At 45.4% G+C, this 20,217-nt stretch overlaps 1 protein-coding gene across 2 annotated transcripts in view; it reads right to left on the bottom strand.

Annotated features, from left to right (window-relative positions):
• Positions 1 to 2,934: 2,934 nt before the first annotated feature.
• Positions 2,935 to 20,217, bottom strand: part of FAM174B (family with sequence similarity 174 member B) — a 34,357-nt gene continuing 17,074 nt past the window's right edge. Inside the window, exons 2-4 of one of the 2 annotated variants that reach the window (XM_058156183.1) lie at positions 13,013 to 13,144; positions 7,725 to 8,994; positions 2,935 to 7,585 (exon numbers count right to left, since the gene is read on the bottom strand). In XM_058156183.1, the coding sequence (XP_058012166.1) occupies positions 8,991 to 8,994; positions 13,013 to 13,144 (136 nt within the window). In that variant the 3' untranslated portion in view covers positions 2,935 to 7,585; positions 7,725 to 8,990. Of the gene's footprint in view, positions 7,601 to 7,724; positions 8,995 to 13,012; positions 13,145 to 20,217 lie in introns of both variants that reach the window. The other variant, XM_058156182.1, reaches the window with a different exon arrangement.

Here is a 20,217-nt window from a genome sequence, read left to right on the forward strand (position 1 = left end):
CCTCCAGAGGGTCTCCGGAGCCTGGGTGAAGGTGTTTTCGGGAGCCTCTGGGAGGCTCGAGAAAAGCCTCCGGAGCTTGGGAAGAGTGGCAAAGCATGTGATGCACTGGTGGTGTTGTGTCTGCGCTCCCCGAGCCGGGCCCCCTGCCAGAAAGTGACTTGGAAAGTGAGGGGGAAGGGCCATCAGGACTTACCTCTGGAGCACCAGCTTCCCTGGCTCAGCTCCAGGAGCCAGAGGCAGGCCAGGTGGAGGAGATAACAAGGCCTCCGTCCCCTGACTCTTTCCCTCCCCAGGCCACGCCTCCAGACCCGGCTGATGGCAATCAGGCCTGGCTGGACCCTAAGTTTCGTAGGCAGGAGAGGCAGGAACAACAGAAGCAGGGGTGGGAGTCATGGAGCCACACCCCACAGGATATAAAAGCAGCGAGGGCTGCTATGCCACTTCGTAGCGGGCAAATCAACTGCTTAACTAGAGCTGAAGTATTGTTTGTTGACTCATCAGCATCAAGGGAGATAACAGAGAAAAGCCTCCGGAGCTTGGGGAGAGTGAAAACGACACCCCCCCCCGCCCCATGGTGCAGGAGGCCGAGAAGGCTACGTCCGCCATGGCCATGCCCACCCAGCAACCTGGCAGAGAACCGGTTGCTAAAATTTATGAATCCCACCCCTGCCCATAATCATATTGCATGAACGGAGCCTATTTCCTTACGGAAGCCTAAATTGACAATCTTTCTTTCAAAAGGGGAGAATGTAGATGGTTGACTTGATGATTAAAATTAACCAAGCACAACAATTAGCTTAAAATCTTTGATTAATCTTAAACACCCCTAGGAATAGTTTTGCTAATCTTATGGCTTCCTGTAATCTTTAACTGATGAGATTAAAGTAACAATGACATCTGCAGCTCATCATAAATTTGAAAAATGGAGGCTAAATAATAATGAGCTCTCATTAAGCTAAATATCATTAAACATGAGTTAGTGGATTGTTTTCAACATATTTTCAGTAGGTTGGGCCATCGTTTGGAATGTGGGGGAAAAGGGGAATTTCCCTAAGAAATTAGACCTGCTCACAATAATAATATATAGCTAATAGTTATAATAATATATACGGTAGTGGCCAAAATAACTTTTGGAAAAAGTGTATTTTTGAGGTTTGATGGCTAATGACACCACCTTTTTTCTGGAGTTTCAAGATAATCATATTCCACTGCTGGAATGGCCTGGGAATAGCCCAGATCTTAACCCAATTGAAAATCCATGGAGCCGACTAAAGAAACTTTTTAGTCAGAAGGGACCGAGCAATAAAACCAGGGATGGGCTCCTGGGGGTTCAGCAAGGTTCGGACAATCCTCTAGCCAAGGATTGCTGGGGTTCAGCAAACCTCCAAATGCCACTCCTGGCTGGCCACGCCCAGCCTGCCCCTCCTCTCCCAGGAGTCTCCACGCAGCCTATTCAACATTCCAGGTAAGTGCAGGGGCCGCGTGGAAGGTCTGGGAGGGGGAAAAAACGGGCCTCCCAGAGGTTCCAGAAATCCAGGGTCTGTTTCCAGCCTCTGGAGGGCCTCCAGACCCTGAGGGAAGCAGTTTTTACCCTCCCGGAGGCTCAAGGAAAGCCCCTGGAGCCTGGGGAGGGCAAAAAACAGCCCCCAACACACACACTGTGGTGCAGGTAGCCAACTAGGCCATGGCCACGCCCACCCAGCAACGGGACAGCAAACCCATTGCTAAAGGATCTGAAGCCCACTCCTGAATAAAACCCAGTTAATAGAAGCAATCATTCAATCTTGGTTTCACATAACAGCTGCAGAACTAACAGCTGCAGCATAACAGCTGCAGTTCACTCCATGGGAAGACGTAAGGCCGCTGTCAGGAAATTATTATTTGCCTAACTAGTTGACCAGGCAATATATAAACTAACCATGTATGTTTGTAGAAAGGCATGATATTGCTTTAAGGCTGTGCTGCATCATGCAAGCATCCTGATTGGTTGAGCTCTGTAGCCAATGTATAAAAGGACTACTAAATTATGACTTGTTGGGAATCTACAGAGATGCTACAGCATTGTAACCTGATGACATGCTGCAACTATATTTGAGCTTTATGATCATTGCTTGATCATGGCTAGTTACTGATTCCTCAAGATACTGACTGTTGTGAATTGAACTGAACTGAAAGAAGACCTTGTTTGTTGTGCAAGTCTATGTTGGTAAGAAGACTTGGTATTTGTAACATCCCTGACTGACTGACTTATATGTATGACCTGGATTGTTTCTGGACTACGACTTTGTCTTTTCCCTAAAAGTAAAGGAATATCAAACCCCAGTTTGTCTGCAAGTGACTGTTATTGTATACAACCAGTCTCAGTCGTTTTCACGCATAGGGTACTCTGCTCTACAGTCCACAACCTTGGTTGTGAACCCAGATTACCCTTAACAGCCACAATTCATGCTAAAGGTTACCCAACTAAGTATTAACTTTCATGCTGATCAGTTTTGTATATCTCGTTTTTTCTATGGTGATCATTTTTGTATATCTTGTTTTTTCTACGTGTTTCACTTTTCTTCTTTGCACTGTAACCGCTATTCTAATAGCAAGTCCTTCATAAAAGTTATTGCATTACATTACATTCTTGATTAAAGTATCTTTCCATTGATATATAATGTTATGATACTACTCCAAAAAAAAAAAGAAGTGGTGTTATTAGCTAGTTTTAGAAAATACACTTTTCCCAAAAGATTTCCACAATTTTGGCCACTATTATAGTTAATGTAAAACAGCTGATTTGAAAGGCAGCTGTGCACTGAAATAACTGATTTTGTCAAAATATTATTATTTATTTTTTTATTCCTATAAAAGAGAAAAAAAGACAAACTGCTAAAAAGTACAAGGCAATACATACACACACAAACAAAAATAAGCAGGAAAGGATTTGGGTTGATGGTGATTGCTGTTTTTTTAATGAGGGGTGTTTACATTTATGCCATCACAATATTCCAACTGTACTTTCGGAACAAAAATACATTTTGGTGAAATTCAGACCTGGTTAGGGAAACATGTCTATGATTTCTTCAGTTGTGGCAAAGCATGTGATGCAGTGGTGGGTTTCAAAAAATTTTACTACCAGTTTTGTGGGTGTGGCTTGGTGGGCATGGCATGGTTTGGTGGGCGTGGCTTGGTGGGTGTGGCAGGGGAAGGATACTGTAAAATCTACATTCCCACCCCACTCCAGGGGAAGGTTACTGCAAAATCCCCATTCTGTCCCGATCAGCTGGGACTTGGGAGGCAAAGAATAGATGGGGGTGGAGCCAGTCAGAATTTTTACTACCGATTCTCCGAACGACTCAAAATTTCCGCCACCGGTTCTCCAGAACTGGTCAGAACCCACCTGAAACCCACCTCTGACGTGATGGTGATCCCACTATTCTTGTAGGTAGATCTTACTTTATGCCTTAGGAGAGAGCCATCCAGTGCCATGTATGGACTTCACTTCCCACAATTCTCAGCAGTTAACTTCTTAGCTAAGAATTCTGGGAGATGCCCAGGTTGGATTAGTCTGTTAAACTGTTGTTAGAATCCAGACTGTTTAACAAACATGGTTATTAAAACAAGGTATGATTTAGTGCAGGGGTCTCCAACCTTAGCAACTTTAAGACTTGTGGAACTTGTGGACTCCAACTCCCAGAGTTCCTCAGCCAGCTTTGCTCTGGGAGTTGAAGTCCACAAGTCTTAAAGTTGTCAAAGTTGGTGGTGTCCCCTGATTTAGTGCACTATGGAGCCAGTCTTTACTTCTCTGAAATTTAAAAAAAAAACAACCTTTAAAATTTAGATCCAGGAGGGGCTATCCCCCCCACTTTTTTGGGGGGGGGGTAATCTCAGTGTCTCAAAAATGGGGGAAAATGCCCATGACTTGAAAGGTGTTTTGTATCAAAGACATGGCTCATATACAAGGTTAATTTGCTCCCCCCTGTCTTTTTACGACCATGTAGTCCCTTAATTTGGAACAATTGGATGGAGCTGAGCATTTACTGACTGGATGCCCTTCCTGACACCTACGTGGAGTTTGCAGCAGATATTTTTTTCCTTTGCACGCTAGGAGAGAAACATCTGCCGCTACCTAGGATTGAACTCTCAACCTTCTGAATGGGAAGCAAGAGTCTTCACCACTAGGCCACCCACACCACTCACAAAGTTAATTTGCTTTAATTGTCTGAAATATGCTTTGCCTTAAGGAAGGAGCTATCTAGAAGCCAGTGAACCAGGGGTGAAATCCAGCAGGTTCTGACAGGTTATGGAGAACCGGTAGCGGAAATTTTGAGTAGTTCAGAGAACTGGCAAATACCACCTCTGGCTAGCCCCCGAATGGGGTGGGAATGGAGATTTTTGCAATATCCTTCCCCTGCCATGCCCACCAAGCTACGCCTACAGAACTGGTAGCGAAAAAATTTGAATTTCACCCCTGCAGTGAACTACATTTCCCAGAAGCCCCACGTAATGCAACCAAGAAAAATAGAAGCTGGGAGCTGTGGTTCTGCTACTGTGTTTTCAGGATTCATTAAACCATACTTGAAGAAGTGAGCTAGCCTCAGGAATTGCAAAACAAATGAACAACGCTCCTTGCCATTTTTGACTTGCCTTCTCTGACTAAATGGTCTCTAATTGTGTCGCTTTTCACAGCCTATAATTTCTAGGTCCCTAGTTGTGTTGCTTTTCGTGTCCTATAATTCCTAGGGAGCAGAACCATAGGCTAAAAGGGTACCTACCAGCCTAAGGAAATGTCTCTTGGAGCACAGGTCTCCAACCTTGGCAACTTTAAGACTTGTGGCCTTCAACTCCCAGAGCAAAGTTGGCTGAGGAACTCTGGGAGTTGAAGGCCACAAGTCTTAAAGTTGCCAAGGTTGGAGACCCCTGTGTTGGAGAACAATTGCTAAATGCAGCTAATTCTGTTATTGAAATTCAGAAATGCTTTTATGGGCAGGTATGAAATCCAGCCACTTGGGCAATACAGATCAGTTTGCAAAGGACGAAGCAGATGGGGAAATGGATGCGAGCCGCCAAATTGAGTAATAAAAGAGCTAACCTGGAAACTTCAGGGTTTCCCCCCCTCCCACGGGAAATAAAAACATTGGTGGAAAGACATCGATTCAACAAGGATCAGCCAGAATGAGCTGCATTCTCAGTGACACAGAGATATTTGGGTTATTGCTGGGGGCGGATCACATACAATTACTTTTTAAGAAAGTCAGCCTGCAAAACCACAGGCGCTTCCAATGTTGATCCATAAGAGCTATTGCGAACCAATAAAAAAGGAAACGTCTGGGAGGATTTCAGAAACTTCAAGGGTGATGCAAGACGCACTGCAAGCTACTTTGCTATCACCTCTACTAAATTTCTACCATTACCATTTTGCCTGCATGTTCTCCTTCCCTCCACCGAGTTCAACACGCACAAAAGAAAAGCAGAAACAGAAAATCCCAAGAGAAAAGAAGAACCTGGGGGCGGGGTGGGAAAGTATATATTTTTGCTCAATATCGCTGGGACAACAAAGAAAGGGAAAGCAAGAGTCGAATATCTTGTGGCTGCCAGCTCAGGATAGTTCAAAATTGGCACGACAAGAACAGACGGATCTTAACTAAGGTATCTAAGAGATTAAACTTCTCCCTTTTTTTCTGAGAACATCGGTCCCAGTCTGGATTCCTGAATCAAGAGAATAAAGGTCTTTTTGTTATCGTAAAATTACCAATGGCGGGGGAGGAGAACTCTCTGTAAATAGGGCTTTTAGATACAGCATGGAAGAAGGAAGCTGGGATGCGGGATTGGTGCACCCCAAAGTCTACTTTGTACAGAAGCAGCAACTCAACTCTTCCAACCCTATTATTCTATGTTTTATAGTCCTTATTACAACCTTTAGGAGTAAGGTAAAGATAAAGGTTTTTCCTGTCCAGTCATGTCCCACTCTGCGGGGTGGTACTCATCTCCGTTTCTGGGTGAAGGAGCCAACCTTGTCCAAAGATCACGTGGCCATCATGAATATATACCAAAGTGCACAGATAGCTGCTACCTTCCCACCGAAGTGATACCTATTTATCTACTCACATTTGCATGCTTTTGAACTGCTAGGTGGGCAGAAGCTGGGGCAAGAAAGGGAGCTCACCCCATTGCAAGGTGCTCGGGTCTCAAACCTGGGCTATGATCTTTTCAGCTGACAATCTTGACATCTTTAACCGCTGAGCCATTGCATTCCCTTTAAGAATAGTCACTTGTTAAAGGCAGAGACCATGGAAAATGTGCAGAGAAGAGCAACAAAGATGATAAAGGAGGAGGCTAAACCATATGTTCAACAGTTAAGGGAATTAGGTATGTCTAACCTATCAAAAAGAAGGACAAGAGGGGACATGATTACTGTCTTCCTATACTTTAAGGGCTCACAAATGAAGGCAAATATACATGTCCCAGGATAAGGTTGTAGGATCCAATCTATACTCTGCCAGAGAGAAGTTCCCTGAATGTGGGCTTCACCATGAGTCCAAAAGCTTGGAAGGAGGAGTGGGAGTCTACTGGTTCAGACTGGTTCAGCTGAACTGGTAGCTCCGATGATCAGCTGGGAGCGAACTGGTTTGCTCCGATGATCAGCTGGGCCCACCTGTTCGCCCCTGCGCTTTACTTACCTTTATCTTTGCAGCTGATTAGCGCGGCCGAGCAGATTGTCGCGCCTCAGCTGCTTTAATTTTTCTAGCACTAACGCGGAAGGTGATTTTTCACTGAACTGCGCACGCGCACACAGCAAAGCGCGCGATCACCGAACCGGTTGTGAAACCGGAAGGATCCTACCACCGCTCAGAACACAAAACTCTGGTCCCAGTGACTGATCCAGCTTGGATCCTGCAATTTTAAAGGTTGCCAGAAAGAAGAAGGGATGGATTTACTGTCTTTTCTAAGGCACCAGACGGCAGGACAAGAAGCAACTGGTATAAGTTTATTAAAGAGAGATCCAACCCTAAAAGTAAGGAAAAATTTTCTGATGGTGAGAACAATTAATCAACGGATTAAGCTTTCTTCCTGAAGCTGTGGATGCTCCATCACTGGAGGTTTTCAAAAATAGACTGGACAATCACGGTATAAGGCCATGAGGGCGAACCTATGGCACACGTGTCACACGTAGCCATACTGGTGGGCACACGAGCATCACCCTAGTTCAGCTCCGCTGTGTATACACATGCTTGTCTGCTGATTTTTGGGCCTTCCAGGTCTACCGGAAGTCAGGAAACAAGCTGTTTCTGGCCTCCGGAGGGCCTCCGGAAGGGTCGAGAAGGCCGTTTTTGCCCTCCCTAAGTTCCTAGAAAGACTCTGGAGTCTAGGGAGAGCAAAAAATGGGCCTACTGGGCTCACCGTGCCATCATGTGCCAAAAGCGGGGGGAGCGCAGGGGGCTCACGTATGCATGCGAGTGGAGCATTGAATTATGGGTGTGGGCACACGTACGCGACCCTCCCGTGCTCCCCCCCTTTTTGGCACACGACGGCAAAAAGGTTTGCCATCACTGGTCTAAGGTCTCCTGCCTTGACCAGGGGGTTAGACTAGAACAGGGGTCTCCAACCTTGGCAACTTTAAGCCTGGTGGACTTCAACTCCCAGAATCCCCTAGCCAGCAAAGCTGGCTGGGGGATTCTAGGAGTTGAAGTTCACCAGGCTTAAAGTTGCCAAGGTTGGAGACCCCTGGATTAGAAGACTTCCAAGGTCTTTTCCAGCCCTATGATTCTACGGTTCTGAGGTTAAACGGGCCATTTCATCAGTGGTGCTAAAGAAGCATTTGACTCTCCTGGAGAAAAGGGGGAAAAAAGGGTGGGGGGAAACCCACCGTCTACTTTGCCTTCTATTTATTTGTTAGATATAATTAAAAGGGTGGGGGGGAAATCCCCACTAAGAAAGGTTCAAACCAAGATGAAATGATTGGAGCCAAAGACACTCGATATGCGGAGGTTCAGCTGTCCTAATTGCCAGTCAGTTAAAAAAGAGAGAGAGAGAGAAGAAACACACCAACATTTCTTGAGAGAAAACAGGTTGGGAAAAAGTTTCGGTCGGAGAGAACAGATGGGACCACTCTGGCATGAATGCAAAACCTCTTCTTCCAATTCAGTAATCCGATTGCTAATTGCCTTGAGGTGAAAAAACGACGAGAGGCTACAGAAAGGAAAAGAGTGCACATGAAAAAAATAAGTTATCCTCGCCAGGGTGGGAAGTACAGGGGATTTTTTTTTTTAATCCTTTCTTCTTAAATGGACCATTGGATTTTGCTTTCTCCTGCTATCAGAATTCACCTTCTGGTGGAAAAAAAAATAATACAAAGTTTGCGAGAAACTCCCTGTGAAAAACTTACTGTAAATTAATACAGTAGCGCACTGGTCCCCATTAATACCAAGGGATGTGAGCTATCTATTGAAAGGGTTACCCATAAAAATTCCCCTCCAACACAGATATGCACACACAACCTTGCTAAGCAATTTCAGCACAACTGATAACGGGTTGCAAGTCGCAAACAAGAAGAGCAAAGGTTTTAGCTGACTCAGAACCGATCCCAGAATGCCATCGGAATCTATCTGTCTCCTTTAATATTTTGAGCAAAGAACGTCCTGGGCCGCTTCTGAATTGTCGAATGCTTGTGGCTGACCTCAGTTTTCTTAATTTGCTGGTGGCATCTGAAGCTACGGTAAATCAGAAGGATTGTCTTTAGAATGAAAAAGAAGTTCAGAAAAGAAGAGGTCCTTCAGTCCGTCACGTCATTCATCCAGGAACGTAACAGCCGTATTTATTAGGAATGGGCCAAATGTCAAAATTTGACATCTCACTCCTTTCTATTTAAAAGAGTAGTCGATCAAAATGTTATGGAGCCAAAAAAAACCAAAAAAAGGGTGATTCTCCATCTCTCCCTTGGTTCCAAAGTTCTTGCATCATTTTCTACACGAGACAACGTTCCCGAGAAGTCTGGTCCAACAACCTCACCTGAGAAAACAAGACGAAAGACAGACGGCCAAATTAGCATCATTTAGAACCATGATGGCAAGCCTATGGCAAGCGTGCCAGAGGTGGCACACGGAGCCCTCTCTGTGGGCACGTGAGCTGTCCCCCTATCTCAGTTCTGCCACGCATACATGCGCTCCTCCCATCGGCCAGCTGATTTTCAAGTCTCTGCCGTGCATGCATGGGGGGGGGCGCATGTGGGAAACGTGCGCATGCGCGATGGGGTGGTGGAATTATACTACCTGAGACTTCTCAGAAAACAACAACTGAATGAAAAAGGTAACCTTCTACTGCTGCACCATAGGGAGCATTTTACCGTACTGCACCTGTGTATGGTTTGCCAATTGCACAGTGGCAGATAGGACAGCACTCCAGAGGGTCAACATCATTGCCCAGAGGATCATTGGTTGTCCTCTCTCCTCTTTGGAAGAGCTTTATAGTTCCCGCTGCCTTAAGAAAGTTCAAAACATTCTTAAAGATCCATCTTATCCTGGGCACCATTTTTTTTGAACTATTACCATTTGGCAGACGGTACAGGACAATAAAAATAAGGACAAATAGGTTGAAAAACAGCTTCTATCCCAAGGCAGTAACTATACTGAATTCTACTGTATAGTGCAATATTAATGCAATATCGAGTTTTCGATTCAATTGTATAGAATGTGAAGGATGTATATTTTTATTTTTATATTATAATGTACACTGACGATGGCATTTAATTTCTTTGTACGAGGTACAATGACAGTAAACTAAACTAAACTAAACCTTGGAGGTCTTCTAGTCCAAACCTCTGCTCAGGCAGGAAATCCTATACCCAGGGGTGTGATTCAAAAATTTGACCAAACGGTTCTCTGCCCAGTTGCTGGGTGGGCGTGGCCATGGTGGGTATGGCCTATTCGGCCTCCTACACCACAGGGTGTTTTTTTTTTGTCCTCTCCAAGCTCTGGAGGTTTCCCTTGAGCCTCTGGGAAGGCAAAAATGGCCTTTCCCAGGCTCTGGAGGCCAGAAATGGGCCCGTTTTTGGACTTCTGGAACTTCCAGGAGGCCATTTTTTTGCCCTCCCCAGATTCTGGAGGCTTTCTTCAAACCTCCGGGAGGGCAAAAACGGCCTCCCCTGGGCTCCGGAGGTCCTCCAGAGGCTGGAAATGAGCCCATTTTCAGACTTCCGGAACTTCTGGGAGGCCCATTTTTCATCCTGCCAGAGCCTCCGGGCAGGCGCTGCACTTACCTGGCATCCAAAACAGGCCACGTGGAGACTCCTGGGAGGGGAGAGGGAGGTTGGGCGGGGCCAGCCAGTCCTTGCAATTACCGGTTCAGCGAACCAGATGTAAAATTAGCATCCAGTTCGCCCGAACCGGTCCGAGCTGTCTGAATGCCACCTCTGACTATACTATTTCAGACAAATGATTATCCAATCTCTTCTTAAAAACCTCCAGTGATAGAACACCCACAACCTCTGGAGGTAAGATATGCCAAGTCGTTGAATAACCAAGGTCAACCTTGCCTACCTTCCTGGGCCAGATGTGCAACCAGAGTTTAAGCCACCTCTTGCTTAAACTCGCCAATTCTTTATATGGGGGTTATATTCCTTCAATATATCTCTCTGTCATGGGAATGGCCATCTGGTGGGTGGACAGCCAAGTAATGCATGCTTTAGATGCTTAGGAAGGTCACCCACTGTCAGAACTTGTGACAAGTGGCATATCTCAAAGAAAAAAACAGCATGGGGCAGGCAGATGTGTAGATATGCTCATCTTGCCTTCTTGAATAGAAGTATTTTTTTTTCAGTGACTTGATTCCCTGTCTTTCTTCTCTGGCAGTCCTCAAGGAAGAGGATATATACCCTTAAATGCATGCCTTAAAAATACTAAAATTCATAAACAATCAGCAATTCAAGGCTTGGCCAGAGATGCAGATTTTTCTTCTGCTCAAAGGGTATGTGTCAAGTTCGAAATGGACCAGGCCTGCCGCAGGAACTTTGACAGTATGAGGAGCAATGTATAAAATATTCAAGAAAACTTATCTTATGCCTATAAAAGATATAATGGGACGTGGTGGCTCAGTGGCTAAAATGCTGAGCTTGTTGATTGAAAGGTCAGCAGTTCAGTGGTTCGAATCCCTAGTGCCGCGTAATGGGGTGAGCTCCTGTTACTTGTCCCAGCTTCTGCCAACCTAGCAGTTCGAAAGCACGTAAAAAATGCAGGTAGAAAAATAGGGACCACCTTTGGTGAGAAGGGAACAGCGTTCCGTGCGCCTTTGGCATTTAGTCATGCCTTCCACATGACCACGGAGATGTCTTCGGACAGCGCTGGCTCTTTGGCTTTGAAACGGAGATGAGCACTGCCCCCTAGAGTTGGGAACGACTAGCACATATGAGTGAGGTGAACCTTTACCTTTACCTTATAAAAGGATATATAAAGGGATCTGGGAATCCTAGTGGAAAATCACTTAAATATGAGCTAGCAGTGTGCTGCAGCTACCTGAAAAGATAAATCAAGATTATGTGAAGTGTTAGTACTACTTTATAATGCCCTGGTAAGGCCACACTTGGAATATCAGTTTTGGTCACCACACAATAAAAAAGATGTTGAGAGACTAGAAAGATTTCAGAGAAAAGCAACAAAGATGATTAGGGGCATGGAGGCTAAAAATATGAACGGTTGCTGGAATTGGGCATATCTAGTCTAATGAAGCATATCTAGTCTAATGAAGGGACGTGGTGGCTCAGGGGCTAGGACAGTGAGCTTGTTGATCAAAAGGTCAGCAGCTCAGCGGTTCGAATCCCTAATGCTGCCGTGTAACGGGGTGAGCTCCCGTTACTTGTCCCAGCTTCTGCCTACCTAGCAGTTTCGAAAGCACCTAAAAATGCAAGTAGAAAAAATAGGGACCACCTTTGGTGGGAAGGTTACAGCGTTCTGTGCACCTTTGGTGTTGAGTCATGCCGGCCACATGACCATGGAGAGGTCTTCAGACAGCGCTGGCTCTTCGGCTTTGAAATGGAGATGAGCACCGCCCCCTAGAGTCGGCAACGACTAGCACATATGTGCGAGGGAAACCTTTACCTTTAGTCTAATAAAAAGAAGGACTGCGTGACATGATAGCCATCTTCCTATATTTGAGGGGCTGCCACAAAGAAGAGGAGGGTTCAACCTATCCTCCAAAGCATCTGAAGGCAGGACAAGCAGCAATGGATAGAAACTTATCAAGGAGAGAATTAACCTAAAAAGAAGGAGAAATTTCCTGGCAATGAGAACAATTCATCAGTGGAACGGCTTGCCTCCAGAAACTGTGGGTTCTCCATCACTGGATGTTCTTTAGAAGAGATTGGACGACCATTTGTCTGGGTTGGTATACAGAACTGATCTTACCAGTGGTGAAATGTAAAATGGGTGTGGCTTGGTGGGGGGGTGGGTAATGTGACTGGGTGGGTGCGGCCAACTTTTTTTTTTTACTTTTAAAAGCATTTTTTCTACAACTTCTTTGGCCAAAGAGGTTGTAAAAAATGCTTTTAAAAGGTTCTGATGATCCCAGCTGAGTTGTGCGATCATCAGAGGCATTTTTTTACTTTTAAAAGCATTTTTTTTTGCCTTTAAAAGAAAAAAAAGTCTCTGATGATCAGACAACTCAGCTGGGATCGTCAGAGCCTTTTAAAAGCATTTTTTGGCTGAAGAAAAAATGCTTTAAAAAGTAAAAAAAAACCAAAAACCTCTGATGATCGCGCAGCTCAGCTGGGCATGGGGGGGGGCAGGGAATTTTGCTACCGGTTCTGTGAACCACCCACTGCCATCGCTACCGGATCGGGCAATCCGGTCTAAACCGGGAACATTTCACCCCTGGATCCTACCCTGATGTCCACCATGGGGCCCCACAGTGGAATCAGATTCAAAGGGCACCTCCTTAATGAAGCTGTGTTTTTCCTTGGGGTCATATAATAGCCCCAAAATGAAGGCCCCCCCCCAGTAATCTCCAGGCTTGTGTGTCCGTCCTTCTTTCTCCCTACCTATATTTTATATCAAACACTGTGGCATCTTCGTCCTCATCATCCTCTTCATTTAAGGGAGCCATTTCCACCCGTTCTGCTGGAGTCGTGATAATATCGTATTTGCGGGGTTTTTTATTCCTTCTCTTAGACCTAAAACGGGAAGAAGAAAAGACATTAGATGTTGTGTGATACTGATGTCTGTTCAAAAAGACTGCAACCATCTCTTCAATACCACCAAGGCAGGGGGGGGGCTGCTGGGGGTTCACAGGGGTTTCAGGAGAACCTCTAGCTAAAATTCTGTGTAGTTCAGAGAACCCCCAAATCCCACTCCTGGCTGGCCCCACCCACCCCACCCTGCCTCTCCCAGGAGTCCCCACGAGCCCATTTTGGATGCCCGAAAAACGGGCCTCCTGGAAGTTCGGGAAGGCCAGAAACAGGCCTCTGGAGCCTGGGGAGGGCAAAAACGCACCCCCCCCAGTGTCATTCAGGAGGCTGACTAGACCACGCCCACCATGGCCACGCCTACCCAGCAACCGGGCAAAGAATCCCTTGCTAAAACTTTTGAAGCTCACCTCTGAACCAAGGTGCTCCAAGCTATCAACAGCCACTTGGTTAAAACATAAGGTGACCAATCATCCTCCTTTAGGGAGGACAGTCCTTCTTTTGTAAGTTCTGTCCTCTCTCAAAAAGTGTCCTCCTACAGGTCCTCCTTTTCAATATTTGAAGATTAATCTGTAAATTCGATGGATGCTGAGCCGATCCGTTGCGTGGTTTTTTCTATTTTCTATTTTATTTATTTTGTCACACAGTATATATAAACATAAGCATGAAATAACTATACAATATATAAGCATATGTTGTGTCCTCCTCGCCTCCGTCCAAATGATGGCATAATTAGCCGAATGATGACTCTTATCAGCTCTGGCAGCAAAAGAGCCAGTGTCTGCCAAGAGCCCTCGATAGCTGCCAAGACGCTGGTGAGTCACAACCTTCAGCTCTAGTCAATCCGTGGATTTGCCTGATACAAAGAGACACACCAGCTCTTGCTGCCTTTTATATCCTGTGGGGTGTGGCTCCATGACTCAGCACTTCCTAGGCCTGCCCCTCCCCTGCTTCTGTTGTTTTATTCTCTTCTGCCTACGAAATCTGGGTTTGAGCCAAGCCTGATTGCTGTCAGCTGGGTCTGCAGGCGTGGCCTGGGGGGAGGAAAGAGTCAGGAGAAGGAGGCCTCGTTATCCCTTTCGCTTGGCCTGCTTCTGGCTCCTGGAGCTGATCCAGGGAGGCTGGTGCTTCCAAGGTAAGTCCTGATGGCCCTTCCCCCTCACTGTCCAAATCACTTTCTGGCAGCAGGCCCGGCTCCGAGTCACTTTCTGACAGCAGGCCCGGCTCCAAGGCACTTTCGGGCATGGGGCCAGGTTCGGGGGCGGGAGCCACAACAGCATATATATAAGCTGTATTAAAAACTCTGTGATGTGACGTATTTGTATTTGACATGACAATTTGTCAAGGCTCGGAACAGTGCGGCGAGATGCGATTATGAGATGCATGTGCTCCGCGCAGAATTGTTTTGAGAGAGTGCGCTGCGTGCAATTGGCTTTGTTGACTTCTTACTGAAACACGACATGATAAAAATAAATATTATTTGTGTCCTCCTTCTCATTGTAAAAAAGTTGATCACCTTATTAAACATGATACTTGGGGTGGGGCAGGGAGAAGAATCACAGATTTAAACTTTAGGACTTTCTGGCTTAAGACCATATGTGTTGTGTCTTGCCCGCCCTCAGAGCAGCCGGGGCCTTCTTACCTGCTCCCCAACACTGAGGAATGTATGCCTTCCGGCCCAAGTCCTGGCTCCATGCCCCCACAAACTGCAGAAGAAGGAGCATCTCCCTGCCCCAGCCCTGACTCCATGCCCAGGCAAATGGAGCAGCTAGACCCCTCCCCCTCATCCACAGCAGGTGCGCCTGAGGAGGGTTTACTCCCAAGAACAGCTGAGTGGAGTGACCCTCGCATCAGAAGATTGGAGAGGCGGAGGCAACAGAGGGAAGGGAGGGGCAGGCCTTAATGAGTGCTGAGTCATGGAGCCACACCCCATGGCCTATATAAAGGATCTGCTTTCTGGCATTCTCTGAGTCAGGCAAAAGTCGAACTTATCTTGCTGAAGTCACTTACTGGTCTCCTGCCTGCTCTGAGGACTTTGCTAGGACTTTGGGCAGAGCTGCAGAGGCAAGCCTGATTTGGATTTCCCGGACCCAGCCGTCAGCGGAGGAGTGGGACACGACAATATGATTTACTCACTTAAAACATTTTGTCCACGCCCGAAACAATAAAGAAGATTATTTCTTTATTCTTTCTCAACATATGATCCTAGAAGGGGGTCAGTCGTTTCACTTCCAAGCTCACAATTCTAAGAAGCTCTCTTAAAACAGCAAGTTGGAACACAAAACATTTGTTGGGTTTTGCCCCAACACACTATTGATAAAACCAGATGGGCTGGTTTTTCCCCCCAACATTATAAACCGAAACCAATCAAAGTTATCCAAGCTTGTCGTGTTGTGTGCATGCAACCTCCTAAGTTAGCTGACTCATTAAATGCATTGCAATATCAGCACGCAGCCATTGCCCATTTCATGTCCTGTTCGCTAAACCAGGGGTCTCCAGCCTTGAGAACTTTAAGCCTGGAGGACTTCAACTCCCAGAATTCCACAGCCAGCAAAGGTGGCTGTGGAATTCTGGGAGTTGAAGTCCACCAGGCTTAAAGTTCCCAAGGTTGGAGACCCCTGCTCTAAACAGGAATAATATTCACTTTTCCTCCCACTTAAGAGGAATAATATTCACTTTTCCTCCCACTTTCCTTGTGCATCCAGTATCTGTGGCCCAGCATCTTATTCAGCTGAGGGATCCAGCTCTTGTCATTCGTGTTTGTGACTGTTTTAGAGTCAAATCTATTTCATGAGACGAATCGAAAGCACGCGTCTTTTATTTTTCTGGAGAATAAAGCCAACGATGCTGGGAGAAATATGTACATGCATTCTGCCCTGTCTAAATCCTGCCCACTCATCACCCCCACCACCACCACCCCAAAAAAACCCTGGAGCCATCACATTACATCAGTTTAGGAACGAAATTGCCAGTGATTAAACAGCTTGTACGCTATCGGTTCAACTGCCATTTGAATGAGCTTGTTAGATGCGAGCTGCATAATGAGCTATTAAAAACCAATACAGGCTGGCAGGTGTTTAGAAAATGTTCTCAAGATTACGCTACTTATTTCAGAAAAACATCCTGGCTTTCTAGTTCAAGTTTCACCATCAATAACATTAATTAAAATCACCCCTCTGTGCCTTTATTATAGATTTATTTGACGTCCGCTCAGTTTTGCATTGTTCTGGCTGACACGTTGCAGACCTCCTTATCACAAAGACTTCAGCTATGTTGAACGTAGCTTTATGCCTCTTGAAAGAAAACAGCACTTTGTCTACTTGAATCTCCCCCGGAGGCAGGACCACAAACCCTTTCTTGGTTCTCTCGGAGTTCGGTGGGTTTCTTTGTAGATGTTTCATTACCAAACTAGGTAATATTGTCAGTGCTGGAGCGGAGTTGGTGGTTGACTCTTATTTTACACGCTAACGGTTGTCCTGTCAGTGTTGGGTGGAGTATGCTTAGTGGCTCCTTTCTTGATGGGCTTCATTGCACCTTACATGTTCTCTCCAAATATAGTACCTTAATAAGGTAAGGTAAAAGGTTCCCCTGTCCAGTCATGTCTGATTCTAAGGAGTGATGCTAACAACCATGTAGCCTGTATATTTCAGACTCCCATGGCTGAGAAGTTCTTAGTCCACAGTTTACAAACACTGAAGTCAAAGCCACAATTTTTCCATTCCTGCACATTTAAAAGGTGTTTTTAAGAGGGTTCAGAACAGTGGGTACTATAGAACCAGTAATAAAACTGGTGGGAGGCTCCGCCCACTGACCCGGATGTCATCATAGACAATCTGTGCATGCGCAGAAGCTTCTGCACATGTGCAGAAGCTCATCATGCGTGTGCAAGCAAAGCAAGTGTGCTCGCACGATCCCGTTGTGAACCGGTAGTAAAGATAAGTGGAACCCACCCCTGTTTCAGGAATTCTATACCCATGATGGCGAACCAATGGCCCTTTCTGTGGGCACGCATGCCATCACCAGCTGCCCTTCTGGTTTCCGGTGTATGCATGCATGCCGGCCAGCCGGTCTTCACACGCGCCGGATCGGTAGAAACCAGAAGACCGAAAGACCAGGTGGCTGGCATGCACAGGCGCACTGGCCAGCAGGACTTCGGGTTTCTGGCGTGCACGTCTGCGTTCTGGTTTGGACGCTCAGTGCCAAAAAGGTTTGCCATCACTGTTCTATACCATCTCCTCTTTCTCACCTCCTCTTTGGCACTTTCCCATGTTCAAATTCGCTAACAGATTTTAACTTTTTAGTTATTTAGAGTATGGTATCTATAGAGGTCATGCAATCACTGGTATACAAATTTAATTTAAATAAAGCATCAGCAAAGAGAGAGGGGGGGATGGGTAGATAGATAGATAGATGATAGATAGATAGATAGATAGATAGATAGATAGATAGATAGATAGATAGATAGATAGATAGATAGATAGATAGCTATAGAGATAGATATGTATGTATGGGTAGGCAGGTAGGTAGGTAGGTAGGTAGGTAGATAGATAGATAGATAGATAGATAGATAGATAGATAGATAGATAGATAGATAGATAGATAGATAGATAGATAGATAGATAGATACAGTAGTGGGATTCAAGTAATTTAACAACCGGTTCTCTGCCCTAATGACTTCTTCCAACAACCAGTTTGCCAAACTGCTCAGAAAGTTAACAACCGGTTCTCCTGAAGTGGTGCGAACTGGCTGAATCCCACCACTGGATAGATAGATAGATAGATAGATAGATAGATAGATAGATAGATAGATAGATAGATAGATAGATAGATAGATAGATAGAGATGTAGACAATACAATACAAGAGATAATATATTAAATTAAAATGAAGCCATAATAAAATTGCCATAACATGGATCCACAGAATTACAATAGAATAGATATTACAATTCTATACCTAAGGAAGCGAACCATCTCACTGCTTCTGGTGTGGCCGGGGTGAGCTCATCTTAGGTGCCTTGAAATTTCCTGAGGAGACGTTCTTAAACTCCCTGATCTTAACTGACCATGTACTCATGACTCAGTTTCACAATTCCTTATAGTCAGCTGCACCAGGCGAAGCATGGACCTTCCAGCTTTGAGCTTTCTCTGCTTTGAACACACCATCTTCTGCTAGTGAAATGAGCATTACTGTGGCTTTGAAGTATGTTCTATGCAGCAGCACAAAGGGCTCCCAAGGTCCATTGTAAAAGTACCTCCTGGGGAAGAAAATGGGGTTTGAAGGGAAAGAAGATCTCAAAAGAGATTGGTGATCCAAGTACTCTTGTTCTGATGAAACACTGAATCATTCCTGGGATGATGAATGGATCCTTTCTTTTTGCCCCTTGCATGCTCCAGTGCAAAATCTAACCAGAATTGATATTGATTAACAGAGTTGGAAGGGACTTTGTAGGTCATCTAATCCGACCCCCCACCCAAGCAGGAGACCCTACACCATTTCTGACAGATGGCAGTCCGGTCTCTTCTTGAAAGCTTCCAGTGATGAAGCTCCCACAACTTCTGAAGGCAACTTCTGTTCCATCGGTTGATTGTTTTCACTGTCAGAAAGTTCCTCCTCATTTCTAGGTTGAATCGCTCCTTGATCAGTTTCCATCCATTGCTTCTTGTCCTGCCCTCTGTTGCTTTGAAGAATAGGTCGTCCCCTCTTCTTTGTGGCAGCCCCTCAAATATTGGAAGACTGCTATCATGTCTCCCGTGGTCCTTCTCTTCACTAGACTAGCCGTGCCCAGTTCTTGTAACCATATTTCATGCCCAGTCCACTAACCCTGGTTGCTCTTCTCTGCACTCTTTCTAGAATTTCAATGTCTTTTTTTATAGTGTGGTGACCAAAACTGGATGCAGTATTCTAGGTGTGGTCTTACTAAGGCTTTATAGATTGGTATTAGTACCTCTCTTGATCTTGATTGTATCCCTCTGTTAATGCAACCTAGGATTGCATTGGCTTTTTTGGCTGCCGTTGCATACTTTTCATTTATATTTAACTGGTTGTCCACTAAAACTCCAAGATCCCTCTCATAGTTACTGCTATTAAGATTGGTTTCACCCAGTCTATATGTGTACTTTTGGGTTTTCTTGCCTAAGTGTAAGACTTTACTTTTCTCTACATTGAATTTCATTTTGTTAGATAGGGCCCAGTGTTCAAGTCTGTCAAGATCCATCTGGATCTTTTTTTTTTCTAAATAATTTTTATTTCCATTTTCCCACATCATATTTATGTACAAACTTTTATCCATCATTAATCATTAATTTTTATTTATTACTGATTCAGGCCTGCCCGACTGCCACTTCCTTTCTTCACAACCTCCCTCTCTACCCTCTACTACTTTCACATCCTTCATCTCCTTCACTTTACTACTTCCTCTCCTCCTTCTCCACTCCTCCCTTCTTCCACCCTATCTAACCTTCTTATTCCCCTCCTCCTTCTCAACTCTTTCCTACCTACTTTCTTCCCTCCTTCTACTCCTCTCTCCTTTTCTTTCTGAAATGGCAGTCGAGCATCCCCAATATCATTTTAAATTTTAATTTCATATCTTAAAAAATTACAAAAAGGGGGGGGGGAATGATAAAGATCCATCTGGATCTTGAGCCTATCTTCTAGGGCAGTGATGGCTAACCTTTTCGGCACCGAGTACCAAAAGCGCACACATGCGCACATCCATAATGCAATGTGCGCATGACACCACCACCCCGGCATGTGCCCGTGCCCTGCCCCCATGCAACCCCCACGCGTGTGCCCTACCCCCCGCACATGCACGGCAGACTCAAAAACCAGGTGGCTGGCAGGAGGCATGCGTGCATGCGCAGCGAAGATGAGCTGGGCGACGGCTCGTGTGCCCGCAGAGAGGCTCTGCATACCACTTGTGGGACAGGTGCCATAGTTTTGCCATCACTGTTCTAGGATATTGAGTATTCCTGCCAGCCTTGTATCATCGCTCCATGGCTTAGGGCCCGGGTACTTACGAGACCGCCTGCTGTTACCTTATGCCTCTCACCGACCCGTACG

This window comes from Ahaetulla prasina, chromosome 13, assembly GCF_028640845.1.
Source record: "Ahaetulla prasina isolate Xishuangbanna chromosome 13, ASM2864084v1, whole genome shotgun sequence".
NCBI classification, from domain to species: Eukaryota; Metazoa; Chordata; class Lepidosauria; order Squamata; family Colubridae; genus Ahaetulla; species Ahaetulla prasina.